Raw genomic sequence first — 18,175 nt, forward strand, 5'->3', positions numbered from 1 at the left:
GATATGTTTCAATTGTTGGAAGTACAGCAATGAAAGTAAAGCGTCAGTGAGAGATAGAGCAGTTACATTTGAAGAGTAAGAGTGGAAGCTGTCAAATATTTCAGTTTATGTAACCACCAGTTATAAGTAATAAAAGCTTTAAAATAAATTCCAGATGAAGAGGAAGTGATTTAGAAAGCTACAGTACTAGTTGCAAGACGGTTCAAATATGTGTACCTCAAAGAGTCCCATTCATGCTTTTTGGGGTTAACCCTTTCCTGTAGAGTGTTCTATAATATTTGGTGCACGTAAATGGTCTGCAAGGGGAGTTTCTCTCCCCCCCCCATGCCTGAAACTCCTCTATTGGAGTCCTTTATTTACGTTATTTAATATCAGATAATAATATTGATACAGTGGGGCAAAAAAGTATTTAGTCAGCCACCAATTGTGCAAGTTCTCCCACTTAAAAAGATGAGAGATGCCTGTAATTTTCATCCTAGGTATACCTCAACTATGAGAGAAAAATCCAGAAAATCACATTGTCTGATTTTTAAAGAATTTATTTGAAAATTATAGTGGAAAATAAGTATTTGGTCACCTACAAACAAACAAGATTTCTGGCTATCACAGACCTGTAACTTCTTCTTTAAGAGCCTCCTCTTTCCTCCACTTGTTAACTGTATTAATGGCACCTGTTTGAACTCGTTATCAGTATAAAAGACACCTGTCCACAACCTCAAACAGTCACACTCCAAACTCCACTATGGCCAAGACCAAAGAGCTGAGGACACCAGAAACAAAATTGTAGACCTGCACCAGGCTGGGAAGACTGAATCTGCAATAGGTAAGCAGCTCGGTGTGAAGAAATCAACTGTGGGAGCAATTATTAGAAAATGGAAGACATACAAGACCACTGATAATCTGTCTGCCTGCCTGTCTGTGTGTATGTATGTCTGTCTGCCTGTCTTCGTGTATGTCTGCCTGCCTGCCTGCCTGCCTGCCTGCCTGCCTGTCTGTCTGTCTGTCTGTCTGTCTGTCTGTCTGTCTGTCTGTCTGTCTGTCTGTCCTTTCAGCTGCTGCTCTGCCTCTGTTCAGACAGCAGCTGTGCTGATTGGAGGAGAGCTAAATTGTGAGCTCGGTCACGGCTCAGCTCTCCTTGAGATAATGCAATGACAATTAATGGGAAAGCGGCTGCCATTCGCACATTTGTCCATTCACCATTAGAGCAGCAGCATTGGGGACGGACAGAGCTGCAGTGACTCTGGGCACCGCCCAGCAGACGCTCATATTGAACTGCTGCTGATATCATGATGAAAGTCCATGCAGAGACACACTCTATTGTATATGAATATCAATTTGGTATCAGATTAAAATCCCCAGAACTATTTAAATATGACTGACTACTTTCACTGCCACGTTTCTACAGATACAACTAAAACACTGAAAAAACTGAAACATTCACTTTAATTAAATGTATTATGTCAACAAATTAGGTTAGTTGAAAGCAATAATATTAAGTTTAAATAGAAAATAATAGGTTCAACATTATACTATTTCTTTCAACTAACCTAATACAATTATGTGGACCCTGTTGACATATTACATTTAAGTAAAGTCAACTTTTTTTCAGTGCAGTCTAAATGTCTAAAATCCCAACAATAACTAAATGGTTGTCAAAAGGTGCAGCAAGTAGAGAGTTCAGGTGCGGTGCTGAAGCTCTGGAACCCATGTTAGAAATGCTAGATCCTTTATTAACTCAGTGACACTTAAGTTAATACATTATTTACCATAGCCATGTGCCCACACAGCAGAGCCGCTCTGAGCTCTGGCCTACTGAGATAGTCCCTAACAGAATGGCACGTATTTCCTTGAAAAGAAAGAGTGAAGGCAGACCCCTGGGCATCTCTTCAAATTTCCTTCCAGTGTGTGCTGTGAAGTGGAAATTACAGCCACACCATAAAGCTACAGAGAAAAACATTTTCTATTTAATTTCTGTGTGAAGTTGTTGCCTATGAATGTTCCTCTGTAAGTCAATACAATTGTTGGATAAAATTGCAAATGTATACAAATATGATCTCTGTAGAACTAGCTTAGGGAATTGTAATGTGTTTGTGTGTTTTTCTATAAGACCCAAGGCAAGTTTTTGTTTGTCTGTACGCACAATTAATTTAACTGAAGGCAAAAGCTAGTAAAGTATGACATGAAATTACATCATCTCTGTTATTATGCTAGTGGGGGAAGTAATAAAGCTGTGTATTCTAGTTAGCAAAGTCCCTGTTTGCATGGCTGATCAGGCTAAGCTTCTTGTGACTGCATTACAAAGCAAAAGCTCAGTCAAGTACAAACAGATCAAAGTGAATGCAGTAAGGGGTGGGTCACTGTACCTGGTATTGGTTGGCCTTCGCAAGCTCCTGATTGGCGGATTCCACGTTGGATGATGCAGTTTGGATATAATCTTCAATGCTGTCTGAAGAAACAAGGAGCGGATTGATTATTAATGGCTTTTTCACCAATTTATATTGTGTTCTACATACGCACAACAAAAGGTAGCTTAATGTAATGTTGTAATTTTTTATTGTAAAAATTAACACACATGTTGCCTTTCACCTTATAATACCTCTGTGGAAAAACACACTTTATTTAATGTTGGTTCAGTTTATTGGTTTAGGATTTAATTTTTTTAGCAAGGGTTGGAGAAGAAATTGCTTTACTTTCATTTGAAGAAATATACAAAACGACTTTTATGTTGAGGTACTCCTGGGATTATGTATTTCAGGTGTATATATTTTTTTTTTAAAAGGCAAAATATAAGCAGCATAGGCCAAGATGACTTTTAGTATTTTTAAGCTCCAAAAAAACATAAAATTCCCATTGTGTCTTTGATTAAACCCCCACTAAATAACCACCAACTTCTTTATATCTTCATTTTATATCTAGCTGGTAACACGTATTTTCTGTTCTAAATGTGTAGCCCCAAGCCAAAGCCTTAATGGCTGCTGTTACTATTGTTTGACAACCTATCTGGCTCACTGGTTTCCAGATATGGTTGGTGAGCACATGTAGTACCTCACAGTCTTATTCACTGAATCAAATTGTTGTTTGTGTAGATGTCTCAAGCATTCCCAATTTTGACACAAATGGGTTCCCATTTTTCTTCAACCAATGGGAAAAATATAGGGAAAGAAGACTAACATTTACTCTTTTCAGAAGATCATTTCATTTCATTCAGCTGAAGCTGTTATCCAAAGCGACATACAATAAACACAACTACTTGATACAAACTCAGAACCAAAACTTGCAGGTACATTCGATTCAAATCAACCGAACCATTGTAAGTGATGATGCATTAGTTTAAAATAGGCTTGCTCTTTTAAGTACTACAACATTATTTATTTTTTTGTGTGAGGTTTATTGGCCAATGTGCATTTGAAACAGGTGTATTTTCAGTCTGCACTGAAAGAAGTGTAGACTTTCTGCTGTCCTGCTATCAGTGGGGAGCTCGTGTGTTTTACTTGAGATGTATCGGGGTCTAGGGTGAACAGGTTTCCTGCTTTGTGCAAGACTGCACAACGTTTTTATCATCTGTCCCGCACATTAAGCCGATGTTCCGCATTTGATTGACAGTTGCCCGTCTAAAACTTGGCTTTTATCCAAGGCTGTTTAGAAAACAAGAGAGGATTGTCACCATTAGCTGTGTCAGATGTCAATCAATTACCAAAGAAATGTATTTACTAATGGGTGTAGCCGGTGGAGGGCGATTCCCAGAATGTTTTTGTGAAATGTTCCAGAACAATTTTTCCATCGCGCATGGAGGTGATTAAGCAACATTACATGTGAAACTCACAAGAAATGCTCATAAAGTAAATATCAATCTATCGATACATTACTTATGAAACCAAAAGAAGATACCCAAATATCCAAACTGTGAAGAACTCACAGACAGAGAGGTCACCAGTCTGTGGTAGTGAGACAGTGAGCTGCTTTCTGTCATCTTTCCAGACTCAGAGCTTGCAAGAAAAATATGGAAATGTTTACGTTGTTCTGGATGTAGGAAGGACCGGATCCTTTAACAACACCAAACGTACTCTTCTCCAATGTCTCAAACTTTTCGTATTATCTTAAAGGTCGCCTATTATGCAAAATCCACTTTTTCATGTCTTTTATGAAACATAATCATGTGTCCCCTCTGTGGAAAGAGATTCTGAAAGTTTCAGGAAAAAAGATTCTCTCACTTTTTGTCCTGATCCATTTATTAAAAAACTGAAAATGAGCTGATCAGATTTTGGCCACTTTATGATGTCATAACGGTTTGTTGGCTTGTCTCACCATTAGCCAATAACCAACCAAGGTAACACCCCCCCCGATACACCTTATCACCTGAATCTCCTCATAGAACACCATTGTGCCAAATATCTCTCAGGGGGGCTCCTTATTTTCATCTAAAGTAACAGACAGAGAATCAGCACTTTGGAAACAGGGCTGAAACAGAGGGGATTATGGGATGCTGCAATGAACTGTTTGTGTTTGGAGCAAAACACTTTAGAGACATGTTTTGTATCTGAGAACTATAATATATTGATGAAAACAGTATAATAGGGTACCTTAAGTTTAGTTGCTAGGACTGATTATGGTTTATACTGTTGCCATGCACACAGCCTTGACAACACATTACTTGACCCCAGCTGTCTGTGTTACCAAGGACTACTCCAATAGTTAACACTGTTAAAACAGCATGGCCTCCTTTAAAGGCTGTCAATACACAGAAGTTAATGGGAAGAGACGGAACATGTTTAATAATAATAATAATAATAATGCATTTTATTTATATAGCGCTTTTCACGACTCAAAGACGCTTTACAATATGAGGGAGGGTAGACAAACAAGGACAGGCAAACAAGTAAGTATAGTAAAATAAATAAAAAGGCAGTCAAGAGGAAATTGATTGAGAGGAGGGGGGCTTATGGGTAGGCAGAGTTGAAAAGATGTGTTTTGAGGCGGGACTGAAAGACTGTGAGGGACTCAGAGTCACGGAGATCTTGGGGGAGGGAATTCCAGAGCCTAGGAGCTGCCACTGAGAAGGCTCAGTCCCCAAAGCTGCAGAGTGTGGATGTGGGAATGGATAGGAGTCCGGCTTTGGTGGATCTGAGGGACCGTGGGGGTTGATAAGGAGTGAGAAGGTTTGTGAGATAAGGGGGGGCCAAATGGTGGAGTGCTTTGTAGGTGAGGACCATCATTTTGTAATTGATGCGATGGGAGACAGGAAGCCAGTGGAGCTCTTTGAGGACTGGGCTGATGTGATGCCATGATTTGGTATGTGTGAGGAGACGTGCAGCTGCATTTTGAACCCGTTGGAGTCTGTTGAGGGATGTAGTGCTGATGCCGTAAAGAAGTGAGTTGCAGTAGTCAAGGCGGGAGGAAATGAAGGCATGGATTAGTCGTTCGGCTGCGGGGCGGGTGAGAGAGGGTAGGATTTTTGCAATATTGCGGAGGTGGAAAAATGAGGTTTTGACTGTTTGGCGGATGTGAGGTTCGAGGGAGAGGGTGGGGTCAAAGATTACGCCAAGGTTGCGTGCCTGATTGGAGGGGGAAACAATGGTGCCATCGATGGTGAGTGTTATGTTAGTGACCTTGCTGAGGGTGGATTTGGAGCCAATTAGGAGGAGTTCTGTTTTGTTGCTGTTCAGTTTGAGGAGGTTATGTTGCATCCAAGTTTTAATAGCTGTCAGACAGGAATCGATTCTGGTAAGGGGTGGGTTATGGAGGGATTTGGTGCTGAGGTAGATCTGAGTGTCATCAGCATAGCAGTGGAAGTCCAGGTTGAAGTGGCGGAGTATCTGACCGAGGGGCAGGATGTAAATGATGAAGAGGAGGGGTCCAAGTACTGATCCTTGAGGAACACCTTGGGTGACTGAAGCTGTGGCAGAGGAGTGGTTGGGGAGGGAGATGAAGTGGGATCGTTCAGTGAGGTAGGACTGGAGCCATCTGAGTGCAATACCTTCAATACCAATGTCCCTGAGTCGGGTGAGCAGGATGTTGTGGCTCACGGTATCGAAGGCTGCACTCAGGTCGAGGAGGATGAGAATATTGAGGGAACCAGTGTCAGCAGAGGTGAGGAGGTCATTGAAGACTTTGACGAGTGCAGTTTCTGTACTGTGGTGAGGACGAAATCCAGACTGAAGGGGTTCATAAAGCTGGTTGGTTTGGAGATGGCAGTGAATTTGATTGGCTACAATGCGTTCAAGAGTTTTTGAGAGGAATGGTAGGTTGGAGATGGGGCGGTAATTAGTGAGGGAGGAGGGATCAAGACCAGGTTTTTTGAGGATTGGAGTAACGGCAGCAGTTTTGAAGGCAGAGGGGACGGTTCCATGGGACAGCGAGGAGTTGAAAAGGTTAGCAAGATAGGGGCAGAGGACGGGGAGGCAGGACTTCAGGAGAGGAGTGGGTAGAGGGTCAAGGGAGCAGGTTGTGGGATTTGAGGAACCGATCAGATGGAGTATTTCAATTGGGGTAACGAGGTTGAACTGGGAAAGGCGGCGCTGGGGAGGAGGAGTCAGGAGGTCAAGGGAGATGGGGGGAGAAATGGTGGAGGTTGGGGGAGATGCTTGTATATCAGATGGAGCTGAGAAGGAGTGGTTAATGGCGTTAATTTTGTTTGCGAAAAACTGGAGGAATGAGCTGCAAGTAGCGGAAGTAGAAGTAGGGAGGTTATCAGCACGAGGTTTGAAGAGCTTGTTAACTGTGGAGAAGAGGGTCCTGGGGTTACGGGAGGGGTCAGTGAAGATGTTGGAGAGGTAGGCAGATTTAGCGGCAATAAGAGCATCTCTGTATGCATTGAGATGGAGTTTGTAGCTTATGTAATGGACTGTGAGGGATGATTTCTTTGAAAGACGTTCAAGTTGGCGGCCTCGCTGCTTCATTTTACGCAGTGGGGTGTGAACCAGGGTGAGGAGGTCTTGAAAGTAACAGTTTTATTTTTGAGGGGGGCTAAAGGGTTGAGGGAGGTGAGTAGGGTGGAGTTGAGGTGGTTGAGCAGATCGTCAGGTGAGCTGAGGGTTGCGTCCAGGGGGAGATTAGACGATAGCAGTTCAGAGAGATGGTTATGGTCAATGGAATGTAGATTACGGAAGGTGATGTTTCTGGGTGGGCAGGGGTTTCGGGTGGGGGGGGCAATGTTGAATTGTATGAGTTTGTGGTCGGAGAGGGGAAATGGGCAAGGGTGGAGGTCAATCACTGGGAGGTTGGTAGAGCAGACGAGATCAAGAATGTGTCCTTTCTCATGGGTGGGGAAGGTGACATGTTGGGTGATAGAGAAATTGTCCAGTAGGGTTGTGAATTCGGATGCCAGCTTGCAGGTGGGTGAGTCAATGTGAATGTTGAGGTCACCAAGTAGTAACAGACGTTGAGAGAGGGATGAGGCAAGTGTGAGGAACTCAGTGAAATCGGAGAGGAAGGAGGGATGAGGTTTAGGAGGCCGGTAGATGAGGATGACTGTCAGTGAGGGAGGGGCTTTGAAGGCAATGAATTCAAAGGATGATACTGAGGGGAGGGTTAGTTCTGTGATCTGGATGTTCTGATTGTGGATTACAGCAAGGCCGCCACCACGGCGGGAGGGGCGGGGTTTAGTGATGTATTTAAAGCCAGGGGGGGATGTTTGGTTGAGGGAGAAGAAGTCATCGGGCTGTTGCCAGGTTTCGGTGAGCAGAAGGAAATCAAAGGATTTTTCCAAGATTAGTTCATGGAGGATGAGGGCTTTCTTGTTGAGTGATCGGATGTTAAGGAGGGCAATATTAGTTGAGTGGGAGGGGCGTGGTATGGTCACAGGCTGAAGAGGTGAGAGGTTGTCCAGGTTGACAGTGCGGGGAGGAATGTGAGATGGGGGGGAGGAGCGGAGAGGAGGTGGAAGGAAGTGTGTTATTATCAGTTTTTGGTGGTTGAGGGCGGTGGAATCCACTCCAGGTATTTGGGCCAGCTCTGAGCAGAGGGCAGTGGAATCCACTCCAGGTATTTGGGCCAGCTCTGAGCAGAGGGCAGTGGAATCCACTCCAGGTATTTGGGCCAGCTCTGAGCAAAGGGCAGTGGAATCCACTCCAGGTATTTGGGCCAGCTCTGAGCAGAGGGCAGTAGGATCCACTCCAGGTATTTGGGCCAGCTCTGAGCAGAGGGCGGTGGAATCTACTCCAGGTATTTGGGCCAGCTCTGAGCAGAGGGCAGTGGGATCCACTCCAGGAATTTGGACCAGCTCTGAGAAGAGGGCAGTGGAATCCACTCCAGGTTTTTGGTACAGCTGGGATTGTAACAGACCAGTGGTGGGTGTATAATATGGAGTAATAAGTGCGCTCAGATGACATGACAGTTGTGGGACATGGCGGTTAGTCGACCAGATAGATGTTATGGATGATTTTCCGGACTGGGAGTAAACAAATCTGCGTTTGGAACCTCTATGGACATACCTCGGTCTGCGTAGAAGCCCGAGGCAATTGATGACAGACAAGCTTAGAGGAAGCGCAGAAAAGTTGTTGAGATTAAAAAGTTGGGAGACAGAGTATCGTAACATCGTAGTGCCGCGGTAGGATGCTAGCGTTAGCACAGCGCTGGCTATGGTTGTAGACCAGCGGCGCTGAAAGTGGAGCTGTTGGCAGCCGTCAGACAGGATGAGAGGTCAGTTGCAGCAGGCTGTCCTTTACAGCAGATGGGGGGACCGGCAGGAAGAAGAACCAGAGTCAGGGCCCACGGGGAGGGGCAGGACGAAGAATGGGGCTGGTTATTTGATGGATGGAGCAGCGTTAGCAGGTAGGTGTAGCAGGGTAGAGAACCAAGCGTCCGTCAAAAATGGCAATCGGGTGTAACAAATATGTCCAGATCAGAACAAAAAAACAACAGAATAGTTAGCAATCTATAGCAGTAGAAAGTGGTCAGAAACTCTTAGATTAACACAAAGAAAGACGAGATTTTCGGACAGAGAAGCGGCGAACAGTCAGCGCCAGCGTCCTCTCACGCCGAATGACATGCCGAATGTGAATGTGAATGTTAATGTTAATGTAATGTTAATGAACTGGACAGTGCAAAATATTTGTTATCACCACATTATTACCCTCATATATTTACAACTGGACAATAACAGTGAGAGTGCTATTGATTTTGTTGGTGTTGTGAGAGTGGAAAGGCTGCAGCCAGTTCAGAGCTGTGGGTAAAGACTCAGTGTTTCATGTTGTGATGGCCTCTAATAATTACTGCACCACTTGTAGTGATTACCTTTAGAATTTAAAAAGAGCATGAGGTTAAGTGAACAAATTGAGACGATTGACTTAATGCACTTACTGCTTTTGTGAGTTGAGAAGGCAAAGGAACACATGTTCAGACTCACCAACTAAGATCAGAGTAATATATATTTTTGTTTTGCTAAGTAGGATAATATCCACATATTAACAGAGTAAAAGGGTAAAAAGTTAAATGGCTACCTTCATTTTTAAGATATGTAAAAGCTTAAAAACAAAGGATACTGCAACTCCCAATCCAATCAGCTGCAGCTGTATTAAGAACTAAGTAATACATATTAGCATGCGCAAATGATGAACATGTCAGACATTAAAACTTCTCAGTTTTTGCATGTTAGCATGTCCTAATGACCATGGTATTGTGGTGATGTGAGCATTTTGGTTAGTGCCTCAGTAGAGCCTTATAAACCCACCAACATTAGCTATAACTAGGGGTGTAACGGTACACGTACCCATACCAAAATTATTCGGTACGGGCCCTTCGGTTCGGTACACGTGTGTACCGAACTAATATAACGTTAAACGTAAAAGACTTGAGAACGTGAACAACCTTTTGGAAGTAATCTCTGGTGCTGCGTCGCAGCATTCAGAGTAATTTGCTCACATTGGGTTCAACGCGTCATAAAGCGACCAAGTCATTTCATTGGACGAGAGGCATACTGTGAGAGCTGGTCACAGGGATCAAGCCCCCAGGAAGTGCGCCGGACTCTGAGTAGAATATTCGTTGTGGCCAAACGGCGGTACTACACTTCTTTTAGGTTGCTGGGCCCGGAAACAATTTTTCCCATTGACTTACATGGGGAAAGAATGGTCTGTAAATCGGTGGATAATTTTTTTTAAACTAAATAAACTACCCAGTATGAACACTTGTATAGCCCTTATTAAAAAACATTCGTTCCTCAAGTTGTAAAAATGTGCTAATAACGTTATTCTGAGAGTTATATCCCTTTGCATTATGAACACGCATCTAACCCACGGGACCGCGCAGCCCGGCACGTTCATATTACGTGTTCAGCAGGTTCAGCACTACATGCGTTTATCTTTACCCATGGATGCACAATAACAACGGACCCATATCGTCTCACTGCCATCCCACGGAGCTGTAATAATGGATATATTGCACATGTTTGCTGTAATTCATCATTTGTAAAATATTATACTACATGGGCTGTATGATTAAATCTTGTACCGTAAATGTTGTATTAAATAAAGTTAATATTACCAATGTTAGATTAACGTCCCTGTAGCTTCTTAACTGCACTAAGAAGCTTATTGCAAATGAAGCTCTGTTGCTTGGATATCACTAGATCCTGTTACAGCGTAATATAAGTACATAACGATTGATGTGCATATTAGCATAATTACTAGCTAGCTGCTAACTGCCGCCTCGTTAATATCAAATCCATTATAAAAACAAGCCATTACCATGCTGTCATGAACGTGCGGTGCTGTTACGTGTACGCAAATTGACGTGCTTGATGTGAGCGAGCATTTTGGTTAAAGTTGCGCATGCGCTATGAGTGCACATACGGGTACTTCTCAGGCATGCCGGGTAATCTGTGACGTTTCGCTCTCTAAAAATGTTTATATCATCATGCGCCAATGAGCAGCTCTCATAGGAATGAATGACGCCCCGCCTCCCACGCTGTATCCAGTTCTTATTATACATCCATGACAGGGATGCGTTCAGATTTAGTCAGTAATTTGAGGAAATGGCGAACGCAGATAAAGTTGAGCTCGAAAATCCTCCAGCATCATTGAAGTCTCCGGTTTGGGAACATTTTGGTTTCGCAGTTATGTAAAAGGATGACGGACAAAGACAGGTCGACCGAACCAAAGCTGTTTGTCGGCATTGTTCAACTAAAATTGGTTACGCGGCTGGCAATACATCAAACTTGCACACTCATTTGAAAAGGCATCACCCGAACTTGAATATCACCTGTACCAAAAGAAAGTGCAAACCCAACTCCCGCTAGCATTTAAGCCTCCACCATTCGCAATTTAGACCGAGGCAAAGCTATTACAAACGCCAAATATCCTTATGTTGCCATGTTAGCAAAGCGCTACCTGGCTGTATCTGCTACCTCTGTCCATTGCGAGAGGGTGTTCTCCACAGCAGGAGACATTGTTAGTGCCAGCAGATATGCCCTTTCGGCAAGCAATGTGGACAAATTCATTTTTCTTTAAAAAAACATGAAAATACAATGACAAGCAAGTCATAATGTCAAACTGGCTGCTTAAGTACTAGTACAGTACAGTTCAAATACAGATTATTTCAGTTCATCGAAATGCTGCACCTTAATGTTTATTTTATTATATTTTGTATTTATTTGAGTGAATATTCACAGTTTAATAATAATTAAAAACCCAAAACTAATAGTTTGTTTTGTGAGTACTAGTACAGTAAAGTTCAAATACAGATTATTTCAGTTCATCGAAATGCTGCACCTTAATGTTTATTTTATTATATTTTGTATTTATTTGAGTGAATACATTATTCACAGTTTAATAATATAAAAAAAAAAAAAAAAACATTTTGTTTTTCTGCTGTACCGAAAACGTACCGAACCATTAACATTTCCTGAGGATATTCATGGTCTCCAGAAGATGATTCCTTTAGTGATAATGCCTAGTTTAATATTTCGAAAGTCAGGAAAACCTGACACTTTTATTGATGTGACATTGAGTTTCTCATATTCATAATTAAAATCATAGGTCTGGTTTTGATTCATTGAACACCCAGGGGAAACACCTTTTTTTGTTAGGAAATATTAATTCAAACTACATCAAAATAACATAACAACCGACTGATCTAACAATATAATATATGATAGAAACAAGCACAGAGTATGTCTATTCTTGATATCTTATCATCCACAAAAAGAATGCACTGTTCTGATGTCTACACATGGATACACATTTAGCACCACTTTTGTTTAGCATGTCAAAGTTAGTGTCTGCTTTCTCAACAAACCTTGTTGATTGCATATTTAGACTCACAGGCTTTAATTTAGTGTGTCCTTAGCTAGCATGAATAGGCCATAAAAGCACTAATCCTTCCTTCTTGAGCCTTTTAATTTCTTTGTATTACCTGCAGCTTTTGCTACAAACGCCTCCCCAGCACAATCACATATTATTCATATCCACCACTGCAACAAGAAAACCTTCAAAAATGGCCAAAGGCATTTCAGTGCATCTATTTGTAATGGGGAGAGATCCATTGTCTGTGATGCTCATATTGGACTTCTGATGTGGGATAATGTCATGAACTCTGCATTTGTCAAAGTCCTCTTCTATCTCTCCGTTCGCCCACTTTGAGTCAGCATGCTGTTTTCATTTACCTTCCATGTCTAAAAGAGCATATCAGTAGTCTTTCAAATGCAAATCACAAAATAGCTGAAAAACTCAGTGTTGTTCATGCATGTCTGATTATGCTGAACAAGCACAAGATGCAGCAGAATTCACAAATAGAAGAAAGAACCAAGAGTGATGGGAAGAGGCATTTCATGTTGTTCATGTAACTGAGGCTTTGGCATCTTGAATATATCGAACATAACCAAATTGGTGAGTTTTTATTTTTTAAATGAATTCAAACTGCAAGAAGTAGAGTTCCCAGAATCTTCCATCAATGCGTCCTTCATTCTGTATATTAAGCTTGAAGCTAAAGGATGTTTAAACCTTTGTTGAAATGACCCTGAGAGCTCAATGTAGTGCAACCAGAAAAAACAGATGCATAAAGACCCAACAAAATAAAATTACTAAAACGTCTTCAAGAATTTGACAACAGGTGCATTATTCATAAAAAAACCTGTGGCAGATTTACCAAACCAAATATAGATTGCAAAAAACAATACATGCAAAAAAACTAAAATAAAGGGTAAAACTGTTTTATTTAATTCATTTATTAAAAATGAGCTCATGATATTTTGCGTTTCTTTTATCTTTTTATAATCTATAATAAAAAACAGAGCATTAAACAAACCATCGTGCTCTTACATTGAAATCATGCGGAAATGTCGTCATCAGCAGGCCATCACCTGGTTTCCGAAAATAACCGAGTGACACAAGTAGATTTTAGCGGAGACCGGTGGAAAATATGTCTCAAAATTCCGTGTGTGTAAAAAGACGATCCACGAAAATTGGGATCCGCAAGCGCATTTTTGGTCGACAAATACAAAATGGATTTACAAATGCCTGATCGAAAGTTGTAAATGTTAAAGAGATATTCACAGATCTTTTTTTTTATTTGAGAAACTATTTAGCGTATTTGCAGATCCGTTTTACACTTGCAAATGTATTTGTGAGTTTGCAAATCTTTTAAATGCATTTGTGGATGGTGTTTTACATTTACAAATAACATATTTACACACAAATAATTTTTATGTTCACACAAATAATTATGAGACATATCTATGCCCATTAGTTCCCAGTAAACAACAGGAAACACAATTTTTTACTTTTCTGGCAGTGATGGGCCGTCAGGGCCAGCAAGGCCTTTTCTGCTGGCCTAAACTACGGTATATCAGAATCCATGACTAATGTTTAAAAAATCATTTTCATTTCCTCGCTCCTCGGTCTCACCGGAAGTTGATTTGACTACTTCATCTTGAGTAGCGTCCCAGTGGCCTTATTTGTGCCGCAGGACCGAGGATCGAGGAGCGATAACGGAGGAGCGATAATCGAGGAAATACCAGATCATCCTCCGGTGAAATCCTCAGACACTCGCCCTGCCCCCTTACTGTGTATCGATCAATGATTGGACGCTGCAGCGCATGCACTGATCTGTTGTTTCTTGACATGAGAGCAGTTTACCAGCGGAGTGAAAATAACCAACTCATTCTCACGGCATTTCGTGTAATAGTCACAACATTTAATCTATTGATTTGTGTTCACCAACACGATTTTCCCCTTTTTTTCGTGTCACACAGAACGATTTTAAAAGCAATGTATTTCTATTGTTTCGTGCCTGCAGCACGTCTTTTTGTCCGTTCGGGTCTCGGAAGACCGGAAGCTGTGGGGTTCATAAAAACATGTTCTTTCTCAATATCAAGCCACGATTATTGTTTTTATTTTAAATCATATAATGTCGGACTTTTGTTGTCGTCTGTGAGGAAAAGAAATGGGGCTCAGAGCCTCAAAATACTGAAATCTGTATTTTTAAAAATCTTTTTTTCCTTCTAATTTGTTATTCTTTTCTAAATAACACACTGTTATTTACTCAACCATAACACACAATTATCCTTATTTTTATTTATTTGTTTGATTCCATAATCTCGGGCTTTTTTGGCGTCTGTCAGGAACTGAATTTCAAAATAACCGGAAACAGACGTAGGCCTATAAGGGACATTTCGAGCATCATTGCGATACACAGCCACTGAACTGATTAACCAAGATCCTCAGCTATGGTTTAAGCTCGCTGATTGGATGTTTTAGCCGCAATGCACGTAGGGATATGGTGTTAATGCGATATGAGTTTAGGATGGCCGAAGACATTACACTATCCATAATCCCCAGCTATCATTTAGGACTACTGTCCCCGTGATTAATCTTCAAGCTCTGGGATTGGATGTTGGAGTGGCAGTGCGCCAAGGTTATGCCGAGTGTCAAACAGCTGTTTGAAATGGAACGAAACCACGCCAGACTATCCAAAACTGGAATCGAATGCAGGGAGGACGATGCTTTCCCCGACTTCCTCAATTATCACTGCATAATACACCAACAAGCACCTCCCGTTCCTGTCTAAAACACTTGAACGCGCTGTCTTTAAACAACTCTCCTGTTATCTCCATCAGAACAACCTGCTGGATCCGCACCAGTCTGGTTTCAACGCAGGTCACTCAACAGAAACTGCCATCCTTGCTGTCACTGAGGAACTGCACACTGCTAAAGCAGCCTCCCTCTCCTCTGTCATCATCCTTCTGGACCTGTCTGCTGCATTCAACACGGTGAACCATCAGATGCTCCTTCCTACTCTCCAAGAACTTGGAGTTTCAGGCTCTGCACTTTCCCTCCTCAACTCATACCTCAAAGACTGCACCTACAGTGTTACTTGGAGAGGGTCAAAGTCTGACCCTTGTCAATTAACTACAGGGGTCCCTCAGGGCTCTGTTTTTGGTCCCCTCCTCTTCTCCCTGTACACAAACTCGCTCGGGTCTGTCATTAGCCCGCATGGTTTTTCATACCACTGCTACGCTGACGACACCCAATTAATTCTGTCCTTTCCCCACTCAGAGACCCAGGTCGTCGCATGCATCTCTGCTTGCCTAGCAGACATCTCTCGTGGATGTCTGCTCCCCACCTCAAGCTCAACCTTGACAAGACTGAACTGCTTTTCCTTCCTCTATTGTTTCCCCGACTCAGACCGCAAGGAATCTGGGTGTGACCCTAGACAACAAACTGTCCTTCACTGCAAACATCGCTGCAACAACCCACTGCTCTATACACTCTTTACAACATCAGGAGGATACGTCCCCAGCTGACCCAGAAAGCGACGCAGGTTCTGGTCCAGGCTTTCGTCATCTCACGCCAAGACTACTGCAACTCCCTCCTGGCTGGTCTACCTGCATGTGCCATCCGACCTCTGCAGCTCATCCAGAATGCAGCTGCTTGTCTGGTCTTCAACCTTCCTAAATTCTCCCACACCACACTGCTCCTCCGCTCCCTTCACTGGCTTCCGGTAACTGCTCGAATCCACTTCAAGACACTGGTACTCGCGTACCATGCTGTGAATGGATCTGGCCCTTCCTACATCCAGGACATGGTTAAACCGTACACCCCAGCGCGCGCACTCCGCTCTTCATCAGCCAAATGGCTCGCTGCACCCTCACTGCGAGGGGGACCCAAGTTCCCATCAGCAAAAACATGTGGGTTTGCTATCCTGGCTCCAAAATGGTGGAATGAGCTCCCCATTGAAATCAGGACAGCAGAAAGCTTACACATCTTCCGACGCAGACTGAAAACTCATCTCTTTCGACTACTTATATGATTCTGTTCTCTTCAAGTTTGTATTTTGTTGGTCGAACGCACTTATTGTAAGTCGCTTTGGATAAAAGTGTCAGCCAAATGCAATGAAATGTAATGTTGAATTACCTTAATTTAGAGCTGCAAGGAAAAGACAAAACCGTGGTCAATATGATAAGCTCAGTTAATGCGTTCAAACGAAAATTGCAACATTTGTCCTCAAAGCTGCAGCGCCATGATTTGGGGAACTTCCAAAACCTCGCGTCAGAGCTGGAGACGCAAAGGAAGGCTTGGGCGCAACTGGACATTGCGCGTTACACAGAGCAGATTGGGACAATTGTGTCAGAGTTCAACAGGCACTTTCAAGACTTTGATTTGCTCGAGCCAGTCGCTACATTTATGTGCTACCCATTTCGGGAAGATGTTGAGGTCGATTCACTCACATAAAAAATTGCAACGCTGTTTCACCTGAACTCGTCTGTAGTGGAGGATGAGATATTGACACTACAAGCTGACATTCAGCTGAAGGCCAGGGCTAATGGACAGCAGTTCTGGAACTTACTCACAGAGGGAAAGTACCCAAACATGAGAACATGTGCTACCTTCTTGACTGCATTATTCGGCTCCACTTATTTGTGTGAGTCAGCCTTTTCCCACATGAAGATGATTGAGTCCAAAAACCGTTCCACCATGACTGACGATCATTTGGAAGTCTGCTTGAGGATGGCTACCAGCAGCTACTGCCCGGACTATGCAACCCTGGCAGATTCCTGCCGGTGCAGGTCATCAAAGTAAGGTAATGACCAAAAATGTACTGAGTTGTATTGTGCCATACGGGTTCATGCAGTTATACAAGGTACACCAACATAAGGTATAGTCAGTATAAATATAAATAAATATATGTTTAGCATTTTTATTGTAGGTAGATCGCGGTGACTTGGTCATTTTAAAAGTAGCTCCCAAGCTGAAAAACAGTGGGCACCCCTGATCTAGACAATTCCAACAGCTCTTATCATGGCTGCCACTTGGTTCTTCTGGGTAATTTCACTCCGTAAGGAACCTTCCTAAGCTAAACTGACTATTCGACCGCAAACCAAGGAGCACTGCAAATTGTATTACTGGGAGTGCCTGATATTCCCTACTGATCGACTTGGTGTTAGGAACCATAAAGGGTTTGCAAACTTTAGTTGTCTAACCAAAACAGCAGCAAGAGACAAAAGCACGGCTGGACACGGTGCTTTTGAAAACTGTTGGGGAGGCCCGAGTGGATCTACTTGCTTATCTAGCTTAACAAAAAAGTGCACAGCGAAAGGCTCCACAATGGTTTTTGTCATAAATACGACTGGACAGACTGGACTTTCAGTATTATCCTCCATGGTGATTGAACAGGACTTATCATTGCTACTGAAAATTCAGATCATCTGCACAACAGTCATTGAACTCTTCTTGAGGAGAGAAAGGAGGATGGAGTTTGTGTAGAGATAATTTAACGTATTGGTGAGTAAAGGCTATAATGACTTTTTATTATTTTATTATATATTTTCTTGTCATTTTATTAAGTAAATATTGACAGTTACTGTTGGTTCAGCAGTAATTACATTACGGTAACTACGCTCAAAATGATCTCGTTACGTACAATACTTTTAAGGTCCATAACGGGAGGACAGAAAAATAAATCAAACGTCCCTTTTTGCGTGCCACAGACCAGGGACAGACCTGTCTGTGATGCAACTCCCGGTTTTACTGCGTTTCTGTATAATATTAATGGTTTCACTAGCTGTGACGTCATAAATACAATCAATTACGATTATTGGCACAATCATTTTTTTTATTATCTTTACATTTATCTTCAGATATAAATACAAATGTAGATACTTTTTTTCATCCAAAATATTTGAACATGCTGAGGTCCAAAGTTACTTTACTATGATAAACCTTTGTTGTTTAAATTACAACGTACT

At 42.2% G+C, this 18,175-nt stretch overlaps 1 protein-coding gene across 9 annotated transcripts in view; it reads right to left on the minus strand.

Annotated features, from left to right (window-relative positions):
• Positions 1-18,175, minus strand: part of tsnare1 (T-SNARE Domain Containing 1) — a 403,887-nt gene that overhangs the window by 51,289 nt on the left and 334,423 nt on the right. For all 9 annotated transcript variants that reach the window (XM_079694017.1, XM_079694012.1, XM_079694013.1 and 6 more), the window contains one exon: positions 2,364-2,446. In XM_079694017.1, the coding sequence (XP_079550143.1) occupies positions 2,364-2,446 (83 nt within the window). The remainder of the gene's footprint in view (positions 1-2,363; positions 2,447-18,175) is intronic.

Source organism: Notothenia rossii, assembly GCF_949606895.1.
Source record: "Notothenia rossii genome assembly, chromosome: 7".
Classification (NCBI taxonomy): Eukaryota; Metazoa; Chordata; class Actinopteri; order Perciformes; family Nototheniidae; genus Notothenia; species Notothenia rossii.